The sequence below is a fragment of the Silene latifolia genome, chromosome 2, assembly GCF_048544455.1.
Source record: "Silene latifolia isolate original U9 population chromosome 2, ASM4854445v1, whole genome shotgun sequence".
In the NCBI taxonomy this organism is placed as follows: Eukaryota; Viridiplantae; Streptophyta; class Magnoliopsida; order Caryophyllales; family Caryophyllaceae; genus Silene; species Silene latifolia.
In genome coordinates, this window is record NC_133527.1 from 175606426 (window position 1) to 175625216 (window position 18791).

At 37.1% G+C, this 18791-nt stretch overlaps 1 protein-coding gene across 1 annotated transcript; it reads right to left on the reverse strand.

The window, feature by feature from the left end:
* Window positions 1-11736: 11736 nt before the first annotated feature.
* LOC141631279 (protein PIN-LIKES 1-like) lies at window positions 11737-15618 on the reverse strand. The gene is made up of 10 exons (XM_074443974.1): window positions 15274-15618; window positions 15057-15136; window positions 14812-14936; window positions 13724-13845; window positions 13331-13489; window positions 12932-13045; window positions 12705-12805; window positions 12441-12493; window positions 12160-12345; window positions 11737-12003 (listed from the first exon to the last, which is right to left on the reverse strand). Exons 1-10 carry the CDS (start codon window positions 15406-15408, stop codon window positions 11876-11878), a joined length of 1203 nt encoding a protein of 400 aa, XP_074300075.1. The 5' UTR covers window positions 15409-15618; the 3' UTR covers window positions 11737-11875.
* Window positions 15619-18791: the final 3173 nt, after the last annotated feature.

Consider the following 18791-nt stretch of genomic DNA (forward strand, 5'->3'; position numbering starts at 1 on the left):
GAAAGGCGTGAGAATGCTGGACTTTGTAGACCGATTCATCACCGCAGCCGACCCCACGGTCTCTTATGTTGCCGAGGAGGAGAGCCTTTGGCTTCGTTTTCTTTGCATGTGTATGTCTTTCATGGACATGTTGATGAAGATTTGCGAGGTGATCCCCGTCTTTTGGGCCTTATCGAGCAAATGGAGCTGCGCAGGAGCCCAGCTTTCTTGTGCTTAGGGGAGATTATCTTGGGTTTGGATAATAGGAAATCCAACCGCGATCTTCCATTCTTGGGGAGTCCCGTCATCTTACAGGTAAAAGGCACCCTTTTTTTTTTTTTTTTTTTTTTTTTTTTTTTTTTTTTTTTTTTTTTTTCGTTTTTCGTGGGTGTCTAATACCTGCTTTTGGTAGGTTTGGCTAATGGGACGGCTTCGACTGCTCGAGCCCCCAGTTCAGGCACTTTCCTATCATTCCCGTATGATTGCGATGAGGACGCGGTTGTACATGGTGGACTTCTCCCGGGTTTGTGACTATTGGAAGAACAAGCTGAAGAACGATGATGGCCCGTTGATTAGGTGGGTCGCACCGTGGTGGCATCTCAAGTCATCCGGAGTGTCTTCTTTGGATCCTACTAGGTCCGTGCGCATTCCGGGATTAGAGTTCATGATATGCATCTTTCCGGAGAGATTGATGAGGCGAGATTGGGTGAAGCGAGACTATCCCGAGGCTTGATACCGTTCCATGACTCGCCGTAGCGCTTACCACCGAGAGCCGAAGAGAATGGGCTATCAAATGGGCCCAAAGGAACATGTGGTTCTTGAGCTTCTCCGCCAATGCTTTGTGGGTGTCGGATTCATATCTGAGGTGGAGAAAGGCTGCAACTTCGGAAGAACGCGAGAGACTAAGGAAACGCGAGCCTGTCGACTACAAGGTACGCGAGGGAGAGAAAGAGAAGGAGAAGCATCTGACAGAAGGAGAAGCGTTTGCATTTTGTATGGAGTCGCCACCAATTTTTATGGGAAATTGGAACCGTTCGAGTACCTCGTGTCATGTCAAGACACAAAGTAGTGACATGAACACTAAGCAATCGTTACCCTTAGCATTCTATGTCTAGAATGACTCTCGTGGATGCCAATGAACACGGGTGCTCACGGAGATCTGGAGTAAGGGGTGAGGGTACGTATTAGGAAGCTCTTTTGATCGAACACCTAATCCCGCCCGCCTCGATAGCGGCCTCTACTAATGATTAGGGAGTTTATTCGTACTTGATATATCGTCGGCTATATGCATGCAATGCAACATCCATGGATTAATCCTAACATGTGAGAATTTAACTAAGTCGGTGAAACACGTAATTAGCATACAATTGGGTCGAAGTAGGATTTAGGCTCATTTACATGTGAAAACATACAAGCAATAAAAGAAATACAATAACTATGAATTACAATAAAGAAAATTACATTAATTACATTGGGATAGGCGATTTATGTCGAAAATACCTTTAAAACGGACAATTTGAGAAAAAGAAATAAAAGAAGGAATTACGAACAGGAATTAGGTGATATTACGGATATTAGTAGATTAATACGTAGACTAAACAAACTAGGTCAAGGCAGAAAGGAGTTCAGAGACAGAACTCATCTCGAACAGCGCAGAGAGCGCCCTCTGGAAGAGCGCGGCGATTCTTTGCGTCTGTTCCAAGGGTGAGTTCTGGCTGTGAAGCCGGAACTGCAAATCGTTAATGTCGATTGGTAAATTTAATGATTGATTTGGTAATTGACTCGGATGAAAGTGATTTAATGTATTAATTATATGTGAATGATGGTCATAAAAACAGTAAAACATGGATGAGACGGAAACTAAACGGATTATTTATGTGAAGGGACGGTGTTAATGAATGATTAATTAGTGGCATCGGTGAATGGAACAAACTAAACAATTAATTAGACTAAACATGACGAATGATGACGAACATGGATGCAAATATATCAATGACGAATCTCAGAAACCCAATATGAACAGATTGAACTTCTAAAATCCGGATTTGAATATTAAAGACGAAAACCCGTAAATATTGATTATTTAGGATTTAAGTCGGAACAATGATGAATTAAACATGTTAATGATGAATGAATAATATACATATGAAATTATTAATGCTATCATGCGAACGAATCAACGGAAAACAATTGAAAGCAAATATAAACGAAAGACGAATTACAGAGGACGAAGAAGAAGAAAAGAAACAGGAACTGCGGCAGCCTCACGAAGAGGCGCAGCAGGAACTGCGCTCCTTCGAAGAGGCGCAGCAGTTGCTGCGTCTTTTCTCGACGTCTGTCTACTGGAAATCCGTAAAAACAGGTTTTAAAGCACGGTTTGAGAAATCGGTTTTAATGGTGTTTTCGACATAAATCTTACAATGGTGATTATACAATAAGTAAAATACAATAAATAAATAAGGATTATACACCCTCAGACTTACATGTTGACGGAACGAGATGAACTAAGAAAATCAACTAGTGAATGCTCGACGCGTATGCAAGGAAAGAGTGCCCTCGTAAGAGGAAAACGATTGATTAATTTAGATTGATTATTGTGTAGTTGGTCAAATTGGTCGGTCATGCAACGGAGAGGCTGGTACCCGGAAAGATCCGAGCTTACGTGGTCGGAAGTCCAAGCACGTAGGCGCCAATTAGTAAGAACGAAGTCTAGAATGCAAAGGGAGAAGAGAAGGGCGGACACTCGCGTGAGAAATATGAGGAACGAAGGCTCCTATTTATACTAATCACGTGAAGGAATAGGGTTTCGGAGACTCTTTGGAAGTGAATCTCGGAAAGATATAAAAAAGATACGTAAATCATGCAAAGAAGGGCCTGGGAAGAGGCGCGGCGCAGCCCTGCTGCGTCTCTTGGAAGAGGCGCAAAGACTTGCGTCTGTTCCCAGGAGGTTTCCTCCTGCTGAAGAAAGATTTCCGTGTTTGAGTTATGGTATGACGGAAATAATTCGGTTATCTTTTGAATATTACGGGATATTATTTGCCAAAAGATAAAATTTGTGAAATATGGAATAGAAATATCGGAACATTCGAACATTCGACTCGGGATTTAAAAACTATCGAGAAAATGGAGACGGTTTTTGACCCGGACTCCGAATATACTCTAATTACTGCCAAAACGACCGTATCAGGACGTAGATGACAACTAAGAGGTTGACATTAATATTTGAGCAAACACTTGACGATAATCTTACGAACTGTCACAAATCGTTCCGCGAATCAAACATGCGGCCCAATCATCACCGGGTGGTTTGCGGGAGGTGCAGAAACGAGGTGTCTACAGGTATTTGGGATCATTTTGCTATTTTTCGTTTTTTTACCCCTTCTTGTGCTAAAGTTATTATAGCTATGGAACCTCCTCATATTGATATTGACGATTTCCTGTACTGGAAATATACGGAGGATGGAGTTTATACGGTTCGATCTGGTTATGATTACTTGATGTCACAGTCATCTTTTTCCTGTTCGCCGTCTTTCTACTCTGCCTTTCCATGGAAAGTTCTTTGGGGTGTTCACAACTCTACTAAGTTACCTCTTCTTGTTTGGTGTATTATACATAACATTCTTCCTTAGTTAGAGAATCTGTCTGTTCGAGGCATCCAGGTTAGTACTTTTTGTGTTTTTTGTCACTCACAGACTGAGTCTTTAGATCATCTTTTTAGGACTTGTACTGTTGCTAGACATGTTTGGCTTTCGTCGTCTCTTGGTTTAAATTCAGTAGCTAATCCTACTGTTTGTTTACAAAGTTGGATTGCTGATCTTATTAGCTATTTTCACAGGTTTACAGATAGTGCAGACCGGTGCTTACTTCGTTTTCTTTGTATTATTAAAGCCATTTGGATGGTCCGAAATTCCGTAGTCTTTGACAACTGCAGCGTCAATCCGAGTCAGATTTTACATCTATCTGACTATCTTTTTGCCTCTCATTCTCAGCTGCCTGTTTATTGGCCATCCTGCTCGAAGCCTCATAATAAATTTGCGATTTCGACCTTGGATTATGCTATGCCTTATTTTTCCGTTACTTAATTTTGGTTTGCAGGTCATTTTCTCGTGATCAATACATTGTCTCCTCTTCAGATACGACCTGTGGTACTCCGACTCTTTCCCTTGTTTGGGCTTCCTCGCTATTTGCAGCCTCAACAAAAGGGCTACTGACAACCTTGTATAGAGCCCACTCTGCCTCACTTCCATCCGTTTCCTTCCGGATAGCATCGAAGAAATTATCTTCCGTTCTGGCTTCCACAAAGCCAGTACCAATCGAACTGCGACACTCGTTGTCGACAATTCGATGTTTCTTACGTATGTATGCTCTTTGGTCAGTCAGTCTGGATACTGGCTGATTTTTTCACTGTAATCAACACTTTCTTTGTTTGATATATATAAGGTTTATTATTGTCAAAAAAAAAAAAAAAAAAAAGATCGCCTTTTTTATTTCATGCAATTTGTGTTAAATACCCCTCCGTATCAGACCAATGGTAACACTTACCTAATACGATTGTACTATACTAATGGTAACATTTCCTATTTGGCCCACAATATTACCAAGTTATCCTTATACCATTTGATATATACACAAAATGTCATTACATACCCCACCTATCAACTCACAATTAAACCCACAATTACATACCCCACTTATTCTCTTCCCTCTTTAGCCCTACTTTTACCCTCTTTTCTTAAAAATCCCATTTTTTACCACCACGTTACCATTTGTATGGTACGGAGGGAGTAACTTTTAGAGTTGAAAAAAAATCTTAATAATCCGTTTATTAATTCTAATGACAAAATTCACTCATTTTCATTTAAGACGGTTTTTTTTAATAACGCTTAATTACGAGTTCGGGGAAGTGGTGATTTAGCCTCCTAACTCACATAATAAGAATAGTTATTATTATTCTATTTTACTCTTTTTTATTATACTCCTTATTCACTCATTTCCTCCCTCTTTTCATTTTCGTGATAGTCGAATTTTCTTCCCTCTTTTGTTTTTTAAAAGGTTTTGTGTGGTCCAAATTTAATTGTATGTGGGGTAGAGTGTTTTGTGTGGTCCAAAATTATTTTCTTATTTTTTGTACAAAATAAAATGACTTGCTAAATTCAACACAAGAAATTACTAAATCCTACACATTTTTTTCATTTTTTCCGATTTTACCCCTCTCGTTCCTCCCACCCTATGAGAGACCATGAGAGAGAAAACCTAATAGATTCTTGAAACAACCCACGATCTGCAAGGTTCATACCATGAAATCATGGAATTTCATCAAGGTCGTCGGGTTGGGGATGCGTGAACGCCGATTGGGTCGTCGGCGATGGTGATGAACAACGATGGAGTCGTTGGCGACGGAGGGTGATGGCTATGGGTAAATAACGATGGGAAGAGCGATTGGGTCGTCGGTGACGTAGTATGAAAAGCGACGGGGTGACGATAGATGGTCGTCGGGTTGACTCGAATCTTTTGATGGATGGTTCGACGACTTGGGGTTGGTTGTTAGGGCTTGCGTAAGGTGGTCGTCAGGGATGGGGGATGGGTGGTCAGGATCTCAGGGAAGATGAGGGGAATGGAGAGAGAACTTTTTTTTAATGAAGGGTAGTGGTTGAAACCAATTGAAATTATCTCCATTTATTTCTCTCCATTTCCTCTCACAAATTCATTTAATAATATATCCCTTTTACACACTATTTACCCTTTATTTTTAAGCATAAATGTGCAACCGTTCGATATTGTCAAGATGCAATCTGAACCGTTTAAAGGAACTTGCCTCTCCATTTCTTTTTAGGAAATGGAGAGGATCTTGACTCGATGGAAACAAGAGACAAAATGTGCAGGATATAGTAAAATTGAGTGTGGGATTTAGCAATTACGAAAATAAAAGGAGAAGAAGTGAGTGAATAAGAGAGAGTATCTTTTTTGTTAGTAGTTTCTAGGCCCTGTTCTTTTGGACTTAAAGTCACTTAATTTCAGTTCACTTCAGATCCTATAAGTTCAATTCAGTTCAGTTCAGATCCTATAAGTTCAATTCAGATCCAATAAATTCAGTTAAGATCCTATAAGTTCAGTTCAGTTCAGATCCTATAAGTTCAGTTCAGTTCAGATCCTATAAGTTCAGTTCAGAAAAATTCAAATCTTATAAATTTAGTTAAGAAAAGCTATATACAGAGTATTATTTTAAAAGACCGATACAAAAACATTTGACATTAATTATTCGATACATACATTATTATTTTAAAAAAAATCACTCCTCTCATTAATAATTTCAGCGTCACAATAGATTTGGGCATGTTTGATAAAAAGCGAAATAAGGCCATGTATTAGGTACGAAAAAACATAGTCAAAAAACATTTGGCGAGGCAATGGATCCGTTGTTGAGAGTGATAGTGAAGATGAAAGTGATGAGGATTATGATAATATGGAAATAAATGGTTAGAAAAAAAGATATTATATGTGATTTATTTGTCATCGTAATGTAATCGTAATATAATGTATGAACAGATTAAACCAATGCATATAAAGCAGAAAAATGTTATTATTTTATCTTGTGTTTTAAACTATATTTTTTTTTTATCAATGACCTCTCTTTGCAAGTAATAATAATAATAATAATAATAATAAGTTAAATAAAATAAAATAAAATTAAGTTAAGTTCGGCTCCTATAAGTTTAGTTTAATTCAATTCAGATCTTATAAGTTCAGTTCAGTTTAGATCCTATAAGTTCAGTTCAGTTCAGTTCAGATCTTATAAGTTCAGATCAGTTCAGATTCTATAAATTCAGTTCAGATCTATAAGTTCAGTTCAGATCCTATAAATTCAGTTCAATTCAGATCAAATTCGTTTCAGTTCAAAAGAACAGGGCCCTAGTATTCGTGAATATTTTGCAAGTAAGATGGTCTATCATCAAATTTTGTTCCTCCTCCGGAAAAAAACTAAAAAAGAAAATTGATTTGTGTTGTAAAACTCAGAATCAAATGCATTGATGAGCCCCCCATATCATTTATGAGAAGAAGAACAAAATAATTGGGAGTACAGGATAATAGGAGGCTGCATGCCTAACACGAGACTGATGGCTTTAATATGCAAAAAGATTCTCTCCAGTACTCCACCCTCTTTAGTACCTTTCAGTACCTTTTAAGGGTCCGGATTTTATTTCGGAATGATCTAACGGTTCGTTGTTTTGAAGAGGTGTAGAGGAAATAATAATTTTATATTATTGTATTAGAGGAAATGAAAGGAAATGGAGAGAAGGGATAATGGAGAGGATCCATCCTCCTTTAATACTCCCTCCTATTCTACATAATCGTCTCATTGTCCATTTCCGTCTAGTCGGGTAATTGTCTCATTGTCTATTTTTGGTAAGTGTTGTGTGGTCCAAATTCAATTTCATTTCCGTCTATTCACATAACTGTTCCATTGTTAGTATTGTGTGGTCTAAACTCACTTTCTTAATTCTTGTACCATTTTTACAATGAGACGGTTATGTAGAATAGGAGGGAGTATATACTTGTACATGATCAATTGACCAGTCCACTGAATCACTCTGATCGCAACTTCAAAACACGTCTCTCAGCCGATGTTTATTTGTATCGGACATTCATAACTGTACGTCTCGGCTACTTCCCTAACACTTTCATTTGGTCGAGATTCCGATAATGATAGACTCAAAACCTAGAAGACATAGTTTCGGGTCATAAACATGTATTCCACAAGAGGCATGTATTAAATTAGAGTAAATTATCAATTATCCCCATCCTTAATCCACCTTTTTACATTTACTCTCTGTTGGGAAATTAGCGCCAATCTCCCACGCGCAACGGAAGCAACCAATCGACAAGTAAACCGTAAAAGTAAATAAATGTAAGCAATATTAAGATGAGACAATATTTAGGGTCAAACCCAGGGCAAAACCTTCCAAACCGGAAGTAAAACCCACTAGCCAAATCGACTAGAATCCACTATAATAATATAGTACCAATACAACGTAACCGTCCCGAATTAATACCAATTCGAAACACACAATAATATAAGATAACGATCTCTAGACCTCCAGTAATATTAGTCAATGCCACTAATATAACCCCTAGAGTAACCTCCTAAATTATTGTATAAAAACACCCGTTGTACTGCCTCTCACCCTCAAACCCCGACTTGCTCTCTACCAAGCTAAGTCACCTTGTTTGATTACATTTTGTGAGATATATTTTTCCAAAGGATTACAATCCTTTATATAGTAATGTGAAGTGACGTTATATTTTACAATAATAAAATCACTTCACGTTACTCACCAATGAATTAAAACAATTCATATGTTTATCACGTAATGTAAAAAACAAATGAATTCACATCATTTAATCACATCTAATGTTACATGTACATAATCCATAATTTGTACATGTAACACTTCCAAACTTAATGCCTTGTGTTGGATGTTACTCAACAAATCTCCCCCTCCAACACAAGAGATCATCACCGAGGAATCAACCATTGGCCTTTTGAAATCACTAGAGCTGCACACCCGAGTTAGTATCCGGTCCTCACCCTAACTCACTTTCACGACCAATGCACCGTGTACAGCCTATACCCAGTCAATGACGTTACTTGACTCCGGAGAGAAACCTCTTGCTCTCCACCTTTCTACCAGCAGGAATTTTACCTTTGCACCCGTCTGCAACCTGAAAACAATCTACCTTCGTCGCCTCTTCCACGAACGAAACACGTGCACGATTTTTCCGTTTCCAGCTATCCTTTGAGGTTTTTACTGCATATGCATTCAGACGGTATAAACCACGACGTAGCTCCCCCTTCATGAGGACCATTGAACCCTTAGTCACTTTCAAAACTCCCCCATGAGTTTTATACCCATAACCTTCGGAGTCCAGTTGACTAAGTGAAATTAAATTCTGCCGCAACTTTGGAACATAGGCAACCTTGTCCAAAGTGTGCACCACCCCATTTGACAATTTGATTTTTACCACCCCAACACCCATGACATTAACTGTTGAGTTATCAGCCAAACTCAACTTCCTAGCCATGCCTTCTTGGAGCTCATCAAAAATATCCTTCCGAGTGCAAATGTGGTTGACACAACCAGAATCTAATATCCATTCTTCCTTGGAACACACGTCGTTCACATCCGTGACCGCAAATATGTCACTACCATCGGTAAGGAAACAACCACTACTTCCTTCCCCGACAACCAAGTTGGTGTCGCCCTTGTTTTCTTCATTCCCGCATTTGTTAGGACAGAACCGCCTAATATGCCCAAGGTCACCACACTTGAAACACTTCACATCATTATTCCTAGAAGCGTTCCTGGACCGAGACCTGCCATGCTTCGATCCATCCTCCCTGTTAAACGATCGACCTCTCCCATCTCGAGCAACTGCAACTATACCCGTACTGTCACTCCGTACCCCAGCCTTGTCCTTCTTCCTCGCATCAAAGGACAATAAAGCTGTTTGTGCTTGCTCCACCGTGATGGTGTCTTTACCACACAAAATAGTATCCACATAAGTCTCATATGTGTCTGGGAGAGAATTGAGGAGTAATAACGCCTTATCTTCCTCTTCAAGCTTTACTTCGATCTTCTTTAACTCGTCTAACAGTCCATTGAACAAATTCACATGTCCAATTAAATTTTCATCCTCGTCCATCCTCAACCGATATAACCGTCGCTTTAAAAGCAACTTGTTGGTCAAACTCTTCGCCATGTAGAGCTTCTCCAACTTTTCCCATATCACCGATGGAGAGTCGTCATCAAGAACACAATTGATGACTGAATCCGAGATGCACAACCTAATAGTACTTGCACACTTGGTGCAAACCTCTTCCCAGTTGTCATCACTCATCTTCTCCGGCTTACCATCATCTCCTTTCAAGGCTCTAGCCAAGCCAAGATGTACCAGGAGATCCTTCATCCTTCTCTGCCAAAGGGTGAAACTACTTTTACCATCAAATTTTAGTACTGCATATTGAGACCCCAAATTTGACATCCTTGCCAATTAAACCAGCCACCAGACCGAGCCCAGTGGCTCTGATACCACTGTTGGGAAATTAGCGCCAATCTCCCACGCGCAACGGAAGCAACCAATCGACAAGTAAACCGTAAAAGTAAATAAATGTAAGCACTATTAAGATGAGACGATATTTAGGGTCAAACCCAGGGCAAAACCTTCCAAACCGGAAGTAAAACCCACTAGCCAAATCGACTAGAATCCATTATAATAATATAGTACCAATACAACGTAACCGTCCCGAATTAATACCAATTCGAAACCCACAATAATATAAGATAACGATCTCTAGCCCTCCAGTAATATTAGTCAATGCCACTAATATAACCCCTAGAGTAACCTCCTAAATTATTGTATAAAAACACCCGTTGTACTGCCTCTCACCCTCAAACCCCGACTTGCTCTCTACCAAGCTAAGTCACCTTGTTTGATTACATTTTGTGAGATATATTTTTCCAAAGGATTACAATCCTTTATATAGTAATGTGAAGTGACGTTATATTTTACAATAATAAAATCACTTCACGTTACTCACCAATGAATTAAAACAATTCTTATGTTTATCACGTAATGTAAAAAACAAATGAATTCACATCATTTAATCACATCTAATGTTACATGTACATAATCCATAATTTGTACATGTAACACTTCCAAACTTAATGCCTTGTATTGGATGTTACTCAACACTCTCACATCAATTTTTTTTTTAAAATTACACCCAAATTAATAGCTCAGTTTATATTTTGCACCAAACACCATTTTCAGGCGAAACAAATTATGAAGTAACAATTTTGCCCCTACGTCTATTACTTGAGTTTTTGCGACTGTTCAGTTACTTCTCCTATTTCATCCCTTCAAACTAATTTTCCTCAAATATTTTCCTCAAACATTCCCTTCTAAAAAATTCCCCAAATCTCCGTCATAATCGTAACTTGAATTATTGAGCTTCTATATTTGAAAGATTGTTCATCATGGAGTAGAGAGCTAATCGATTAGAGTAGGTCCGGTCAAAGCTTGTCTTGAGCACAAGTTAGAAGCTCAACTAAATCAAGAATGAGCACTTTCCGCTGTGCTCAGGTACAAGGATTTTCCGATAGAAGAGTCAAGAGTGCAAATGGAACATTTAGGGTGGAAAAATGCGTCAATTTTACAAATGAAAAGCTTCAACCTTTTCTGAAGTATATCCCGAAAACACTAAAAAATCACTCAAAAATCTTCTATCAACAAGGAAGAAATCTGACTTATGTAAGTTCCCCCAAATCCCCAATTTTATGTAACTTTTCCTTCTTTCTCTTTTTTGTTCGTAGTATTCAAAGATAAAAATAAAAATGACAACCTAATTAGTAAGAACCTTAACAAAATTAAACGAAAACCTTAAACTGAACACAATGAATGGAAACAAAACAATGAGGATAGAGTTAGGATGAGGAACACAATGAATCGATTTTGGGTGCAAAATATAAACTGAGCTATTAATCTGGATGTAAATTTTTTAAAAAAAAATTAACGTGAAAGTAAATGTAAAAAAGTGCATTAAACGTGGGTGTAATTGATAATTTACTCATTAAATTATAAATACATACTTGTCGAGGTAACATGGTGGAAATAATTATCACATGTACACACTATTGGTGTCCTCTGCTAATCTATAATGCACTCATGACTATTAAGATCGACTCCGGCACGCAGTTATATCAGTGCATATGTTCATTATTAAAAAAATATAGGTCATTGTGTATTATGCAATAAATCACCAAAGATCATAACCCATGATCAAAACCCTATGCAATCTAATTTTCTTATTCAATCCAACATATATAATATCGAGAAGCTAAGACGATACAAGCGACATGAAAAGAGTCGACCAAAGGGTTAGGGCTAGTGCGGACACTGCGTACGTCCACAGCATTATCACCGAACACTCAGCCTCGCCTTCCTCGAATAGTTGGCTTATTGTTCCTGTTAGTACATAATTATCACATCATTAAATTAAATTAGTCACTGAAGACTAGAAACAGGACATCTCATGAACTAACTATTTTTTGATGAAAATTATGTGTATTTCATAGGAATGTATTAGTATTACCCGAGAGTTATTTAGAAAGACGAAGATACCTATAGTCATAGCGGGTGGAAGAGCAAAGTGAAGCATAAGAACAAATTGATATAACGGATCAGGTCCCACCATCCCAAAATGGACAGCTGCTCGAACAATCACAATGCCAATCAGAGGCAACGCGATATAACGGACAAATAATATCCCCAGGATTACTGCTCCTTTAATGCCTGATCTTCTTAATCCTGAAGTATCACAGTTCAAAAAAAGGAGAAAATTTCAAAATTTAATGACAAGTGATATGGCCTACGGAGTTTAATTAAGACATGTCGGAACTCACCTCTTAGAAGGTTTGCTCCGACTATGAGTGTCACACAAGGGACTGTTGCTTCCCTACAGGAAACAATAAGACGTTTAGAGAATAATTATTGTTGCTTACTACTTAATGCTAAGGCAATCAGTTTGAACAAGGATTCTATTATTTGAGCTAACCTACTTGCAACATTTACAAATCATCTGAAAGCATTAATGGAAGTCGAGACATTTTAGGAAAAACGCTGCATTGCATGATGGCTAGTTGAAGTGAGTAATAAAAGAGAGATACCCCAACATCTCGGCAGTACTGTATACCACACGAAGAGGAGCACTTCTACCAATCAGCAATAGCTTCAGCAGAGGGACGACTCCAATGATAAATCCAATGATCTTTATACAAAACCATAAAGCATTGGATTGTCAGACTAATCAATCATAAACTTTATGAGAAAACAAAAGCATATATAGAGTAAACAGAATATAATACAAATTTAAACAAGCAAATAAATATATTACCGATCCAACAGTACTTGGCGCTAATAGATGTGATATATTGAAAGTTCTGAGTTTCCTGATAGATTTTCTTGCAAACTTATTCACCTTTTCCATCATGGATAAAGGCCGTCCCACCTGCAAATATAATACAAACGTCTTTAACTTAAGGCCGTTCCATCCATTCCCATTTCTAGGATTACTTTATCTTTGCAAACGAATGAATCAATCAGTCCAGAACACAGAGCTGTGAGCAGATTCACATATTTCCATTATCGCGCACAAAGCAACAATATCTTGTCTATATTGAAAAACACAAGGATCGGGTTACAGACAACCGGCCCCTAGGCCCCTACCTTAACATAAGTGGGAGCCTGAGTTTGAGACGCTAAAGCATGATGTCAGGCTCGTGAAATTGCATACCTTGGAGAGTAATGGCTCAATGCTGTTTCCGTCAGATGCTCCATTTGGAGGGTCTATGGTCACTACTGCGTGACGGCCACTTCGCGATCCACGACTACTTTCATCAGCTGTTGTTTTCATTATAGCATATACATAAGACCATATATATACAGCTCCTACCTGCCAATTGTCACAATATGTTCCCAACTTATGGCATAGAATTAATTATACAAAAATTTCAATGATATGGTAACCCATCAAACTTATACTCCACGTCATGATTACCACCAACTAAGCTAGTTGACATTAGCAGTATAGACGTATGTATACTTAAGGATATACCATGTAACTTTAAAAGGTAGGGTGCAATTTAGAAAACGTGAATGCACGCGTAGGATAAGTAGAAAAGAATACCGCCATGGAAACGGAGACTAAAGCGGCGCCATCAGCAATGCAAGCGGCGGTATTGCCAAAAGGGCTCTTGTCTTCATTGCATATAGCTGGGATTACGATCAGCAGCAAATTCCCCAAATTCCCTGTTTATATTTCTTCTTCATTAGCATATCAATTGATTTCACCAAATGGACATGCATCACCTCTAGGGCGTGCAGGCAACACCGTAAAAACCGAACTGAAAAAGACGTGGGTTTTCTGCCTTTCAGTTTGATCAAAGATAGAATATTCTTCGCCCAATTAACCCGGTAGTGGCAAATAAGCCCCATACGTTTGACTCATGTGCAAATTAGCCCATAACTTTCGTTTGCTGCAAATTAACCCCATAAGTTTTACACAATATGCAATTAAGCCCAACTGAAGATATTCCGGTCTTTTTCTCACCGGAAAAAATTAACATGGCACTGGAAAGATGACTAGGATTGAGTTAGATAATTAAAAAAAAAAGATTTATAATAAGAAAACTCATAAGGCTTATTTGCCACTTTCCCCAACTATACGTTTACTTTGATTAAAATACATCTCTCACAAGAAATAGCAAAGGTAAAGAGATTCTAATTTTCAACTAACTATTGAAATTTCGCCTTTCCATTTTTCCATTAACATTTCAAGTTTTCAACTACTTCTACCAAACAAAACCATCGGGTGGGGTTAAGTCGGGCCGGGTCGATTCAGGCCATATTGGGTTAGCATATCCTTTTGGCTAGAGTCGGGTCAACTGATGTATAGGACCAAGTCACTTCATTCTCGGGTCTAGTTACTTTATTGTACTCCACTACGTATGTATTACTCCAATTTTTTATGATTAAGTTTAGTTTTCGTCTATTATTTTGGTTCGCTTACTTTGTTCTTAAGTCAAACATATCAAGTTAAACACCCGATCGCTATATTTTGATCATTATGAAGCTTAATAATTACCGAGTTATTAATATTATTGGTCAATGTTGGGTCGGCTTCATATATGAGTTCCAGAGCAACATTGTTTAAGTTGGAATTTAACGGTGATTCATATACGGAATAGCTTTCATAGTGGCCAAAAAAAGTTGTACCTGCGGCGCAACAGCCAATAATAAGGCCCTTGAGATTAAGTGGAGAACCGGTGATCTTGACTAGAATCCATCCTAGAATCGATCCTATGATAAATGTAAGCAATATGTTCACTGGCATAAACCACCTACATCATTTTTTCATACAATTTTATCAATTGTCAAATTTTCTACAAGAAAAATTGTTTTAATGTAACTTCGGATTCAATCGTGCGATTTATCAAGGAGTTTGGAAGTGCAAGACTTACATTTGGAGCATGAGGTCTAGCGTGATTGTCTCAGCTAAGTAAGCACCCATTAAACACGGAGTGAACACATAGAACACAATCTGTTTCATACATAATATTTGATGTTATTCTTGAAAATATAAAATTCAGGCGACCAAATATGTTAAATAACGCAAAATAAAATGAGATAATAGATTTCCAAACCACGTTAATAAAAAAAGGGGATACGTATGCTTACATTGTTCATACTAGTCCTTGCAGTTGGGCCTAATAAATTTACTCGATCCATTGCAAGAATCAGACCAACTCCGGATAATAGTAATGTCTTCAAAACGGGCATTAAAGCCACCACGAACAAATTCACGAAACCCATAGCTGATTTTAATTTATTTTTTCAAAATTAAAATTTCAATATCTAGAATTCAAATTGATTGAACTAAAATATACTCCGTACAATAGTCTACGATCCTTTTTTGGGTTTTGTATTTTGGAAGTTCATCTCTGACTTTGGGTGGTTATATAGCAAGATATAATTAGTAATATTAAGATTATAAAGATGCATTGATTGGTTAGCATCTCCATCTTTGCCAATTCAATGGGAATCATGTGTCTTATCATCATTTGATTCATCATTAGACATGCCTATCTATGTATGTCATTTTTGACTTGTTATGCAAACTAATACCCGTGCATAATTGGTTAGCCACTAAGTCTCGCTTAAGACGCCTACCATCTTAAATAATTTGGGTTGGTTTATTTAGACGTAATGAACTTTATCACAATGCATCAAAAGCTCCTACAAATGACAAGTCCAGGTTGGATATACAGTCATTTATTTATCTTTGTATTTGGCATAAAGATTGAGAAGGTTGAAGGGAACTATTTGTGGTTGTAGACTTGTAGTTAGGGATGGCAGTGGGTCGGGGACCCGACCCAGACCCTGAGGGTCGGACCCTAATGGGTCGGGTATGGGTCTCATTTTTTCAGACCCAATGGGTATGGGTCGGGTATGGATCTTAAGAAAATATTTCGGGTTCGGGTCCGGGTCTAAGTTATAAGACCCATACCCGACCCTTAGACCCTTTATTAAAGAAAAAAAAATCAAAATTACAACTTTTCTGAATTCATATTGGCAGACTGTAGAATCCCAACTAAAGTCTCTTTCTCTTCCCTCATCCCATAAAGTGATAAAACTCAAACAAACTCTTCTGACAATACCACCACTCCACCACTGACACAATAAAACCACCACCACAGCACTGATACGTGACTAGCAACCACCTCTCTAATAGCCGGCGACCGACAACCACCATTAACGTCAGATTAATAAACTCATAATGTTAAAGTAGTATGAATTTTTTTTTTTAATATTATAGACCCCATAGTTGTTAACCTTGTTACTAAAGTGGCTGAAACTCGGACCCGCGGGTAGACCCAGACCCTACCCATACCCATAGGGTCCGGGTATGGGTCCTCAAATTTAAGACCCTTGCGGGTCTGGGTCGGGTACGGGTCCAAAGGGAAAATCTCGGGTCGGGTCCGGGTCTAGGCAGACCCTACCCAGACCCTACCCATTGCCATCCCTACTTGTAGTTAACTAGTTGAGATCCCGTGCTAAAGCACGGCATTTGTGAAGCTTAAATTAATTGAGCTTTAATTTTTACATAAATGGGTTGTAGTTATAATAGTATGTTGTAATGTAATGATTATAATGTTAGTAATATTATAAAAAAAAAGTTTATTATTCAAAGAATTTTTAGAATAAGTTATTTTTGTGTGAACCTATTTTTATTATTAAAAATATTGATAGCATCCTAGATCTTTTTATGAAGAGAATATATAAAAAAGCACAAAATAACAATAATAATATCACATTTTTATATTGGACATTAAAACATGTTAGTTTGTATAGTTGTATAAGATGAAAAGATTAAAAAGAGCGAAGTTGACACGTTTTATTTATATAATCAGTTGGTTTTTACTTAGCTTTAATCAAACTCAGTTTCAATGTCAAAATTTATTTATACATCATAGCTAATTTCTGTACGTTATTTAAAAAGGCAAAATTTATTTATACATCAAAATTTTTTTATGCATCATAAGATTTTGGACATTTTATTTGTATTAATTATACTCTATAATCTATATTATATTTTATACAAACACTATAATGTTTGGAGCTAGAATTTTTTTGTGTATAGAAATATAAGATACTGAATATTTTATTTGTGGCAAAGATTACGCATATTGTTATGGAAATTCTATTAGTATTAAATAAGGTAATATTAATATAAAATATCAATGTTTTGGGCCTACCGAGTTTCTTGTTTTACATAAAAAATTATACTTACATATTGAGTTTTTCGTTGGCCCATTAATGTACTGAATGGTAGTAAATTAAGATGATAAAAAAAAAATAGGCCCAATTATAGGAGAATGCATTTAGGCGGGAAAAACATTGAGTTTTCTTATTCTTTTAGTTTAGTTGGGATGAACTAGTATAGATCCCGCGCGAATGCGCGGTTTTCAAATAGAAATATTAAAGAAAATAACAATTATACAGCTGATATTTAACTCAATTTGAAATTTAATTGTAAAATTTATTATTATTAATGTTTTGTATTAGTCGTTGGAAATAGAAAAGTTCAGTATAATCCAGTTGTAAATATAAATATAATGAAAGTCCAATTACAGATATGATATAATAAAAGCCCAATTACAGATATGATATAATAAAAGCCCAATTATAGCCAAATTCATTTAGGCGGGAAAATTTTGGAGATCTCTTATTCTTTTAGTGTAAGGGGATGATAAGTGGAGAATCATTCAATTGGATTATCAAGTTATCTAAAAAAATCTTCCTAATATAAAAAAATAAACAAATAAATAAGACACACTAAAATGAAATAAGTAAACAAATGACCAGAACATAAGAAATACAATTATTTACTCATCATTTGTTAAAATTAGGTATTGATAGACAAAATGAAAACTGCATTGACAAGTGTATTGACCATTTATTATCTTATAGTAATAAAAACAGTTGTCACCAAAAAAATAATTACAATAATAACAGTTTGGTTAATATAATGATCGATGCACTTAGATAAATTATGTGAGTATTTTGTCAGTTTTTATTTGTTTTTACTACACCTTGATTGATAATTTGATTTCAAGAAGACTAATTATTCTTTGTTGTCAAAAGGACATCCCAAATAGAGAATGTATTCTTCACTCGTAAGCAAACGATAAATGACTATTGTTGGAAATATAATACTAGGGCAAACCAAATAAAAAATTAATGGAATAATTGTGTCGTAGTATGGAAGTCACTGTTTTAAAAGCTTAATCGCATTTGACAGGGAGCTGTCAAAAAAGAATGACGCTCCTGAAAGTGTACACGGCGCTCTTTGATGCATCCAAAAGAAAGGGAAGGAACTCGAATGTAATTGCCCATATTTTATAAGAAACTCAGACGAAAGAGTGTATAAATTTTTTATTTTTGACAAGGAGAACCACCAAAGCGGGGTAACTGTAAAACTTTAGGGGGTTACCTGTAAATTAGGAATCATTTGCTTCACACGATGACGGTAGTGACGGTAGAAGATGTTGTAACTAAAATTATGTCTTGTTAAAAGATTTGAACCATGGAAGTCGCCACTTCGATACCAATGTGACTGAATAATCTCCATTTGGTTAATCAATTGTGAACGTTGCTCCTTAGGGAGCTCAAATGGTTCAAAATGGTGTATTGAT